This window comes from Empidonax traillii, unplaced genomic scaffold (genome assembly GCF_003031625.1).
Source record: "Empidonax traillii isolate 1590-97213 ecotype Southwest subspecies unplaced genomic scaffold, ASM303162v1 scaffold4084:size10167, whole genome shotgun sequence".
In the NCBI taxonomy this organism is placed as follows: domain Eukaryota; kingdom Metazoa; phylum Chordata; class Aves; order Passeriformes; family Tyrannidae; genus Empidonax; species Empidonax traillii.
In genome coordinates, this window is record NW_020959277.1 from 8,787 (window position 1) to 10,167 (window position 1,381).

At 55.2% G+C, this 1,381-nt stretch overlaps 1 protein-coding gene across 1 annotated transcript in view; it reads left to right on the forward strand.

The window, feature by feature from the left end:
• The window catches only part of LOC114072817 (cleft lip and palate transmembrane protein 1 homolog), a gene marked incomplete at its 3' end in the record, with an annotated part of 9,937 nt that extends 8,655 nt beyond the window's left edge, over positions 1–1,282 (forward strand). The window contains exon 3 of the mRNA XM_027910663.1: positions 1,162–1,282. Coding sequence (XP_027766464.1) covers positions 1,162–1,282 — 121 coding nt within the window. The remainder of the gene's footprint in view (positions 1–1,161) is intronic.
• Between the last annotated feature and the right edge of the window lie 99 nt (positions 1,283–1,381).

Genomic DNA, 1,381 nt, shown 5'->3' on the forward strand with positions numbered 1-1,381 from the left:
CTCCATGGAATAATTGGGATGGAGGGGATGATCTCCATGGAATAATTGGAAGGTTTTTGGGATGGAGGGGATGATCTCCATGGAATAGTTGGGATGGAGGGGATGATCTCCATGGAATAGTTGAGATGGAGAGAATGAACTCCTTGGAATAATTGGGATGGAGGGGATGATCTCCATGGAATAATTGGGATGGAGGGGATGATCTCCATGGAATAATTGGGATGGAGGGGATGATCTCCATGGAATAATTGGGATGGAGGGGTGGGATTTGGGGTGTGGGAGGGGGGATTGCCGGATCCATTGATGGATCCGGTGCCAGATCTAGTGACTGATCCACTGACGGATCTATTGGCGGATCCACTGATGGATCCATTGGGAGATCCACTGACGGATCCGGTGCCAGATCCACTGATGGACCCATTGATGGATCCACTGAGGGACCCACTGACGGATCCACTGATTGATCCATTGACGGATCCACTGAGGGATCCATGGAGGGATCCATTGAGGGACCCAGTGACAGATCCACTGAGGGATCCAGTGACAGATCCATTGATGGATCCACAGAGGGATCCACTGAGGCACCCACTGAGGGATCCACTGATGGATCCACTGAGGGAATCCATTGACTGATCCACTGATTGATCCATTGATGGATCCACTGAGGGAATCCATTGATGGATCCACTGATTGATCCATTGATGGATCCACTGAGGGATCCACTGATGGATCCATTGATGGATCCACTGACGGATCCACTGAGGGATCCACTGACGGATCCACTGAGGGACCCATGGAGGGATCCACTGAGGGATCCACAGAGGGATCCATTGACGGATCCACTGAGGGATCCACTGACGGATCCACTGAGGGATTCACTGATGGACCCACTGTCTGATCCACTGAGGGACCCACTGACAGATCCGTTGATGGATCCACTGAGGGATCCATTGAAAGATCCTCTGAGGGACCCACAGATTGATCCACCGAGGGACCCACTGATTGATCCACTGAGGGACCCACTGATGGATCCACTGATGGATCCACTGAGGGATCCACTGAGGGATCCACTGAGGGACCCACGGAGGGATCCACTGAGGGATCCACCGAGGGATCCACCGATGGATCCACCGAGGGCTCTGTGTCCGCTCCCCATTGCAGAGGGCGGAGGATTTCGGCCCCGTGGAGGTGATCTCCCACTGGCACCCCAACCTCACCATCAACATGGTGGACGACCACACCCCCTGGGTGAAGGGCAGCGTCCCCCCGCCCCTGGACCAGTGTGAGCACCGCGCATTCCCGGGAATTCTGGGGATTCCGGGAGCATCCGGCTGGGAATGATGGGGGGGGGGAGGGTCCCTGGGAAAGGGGAGGTGGTTTT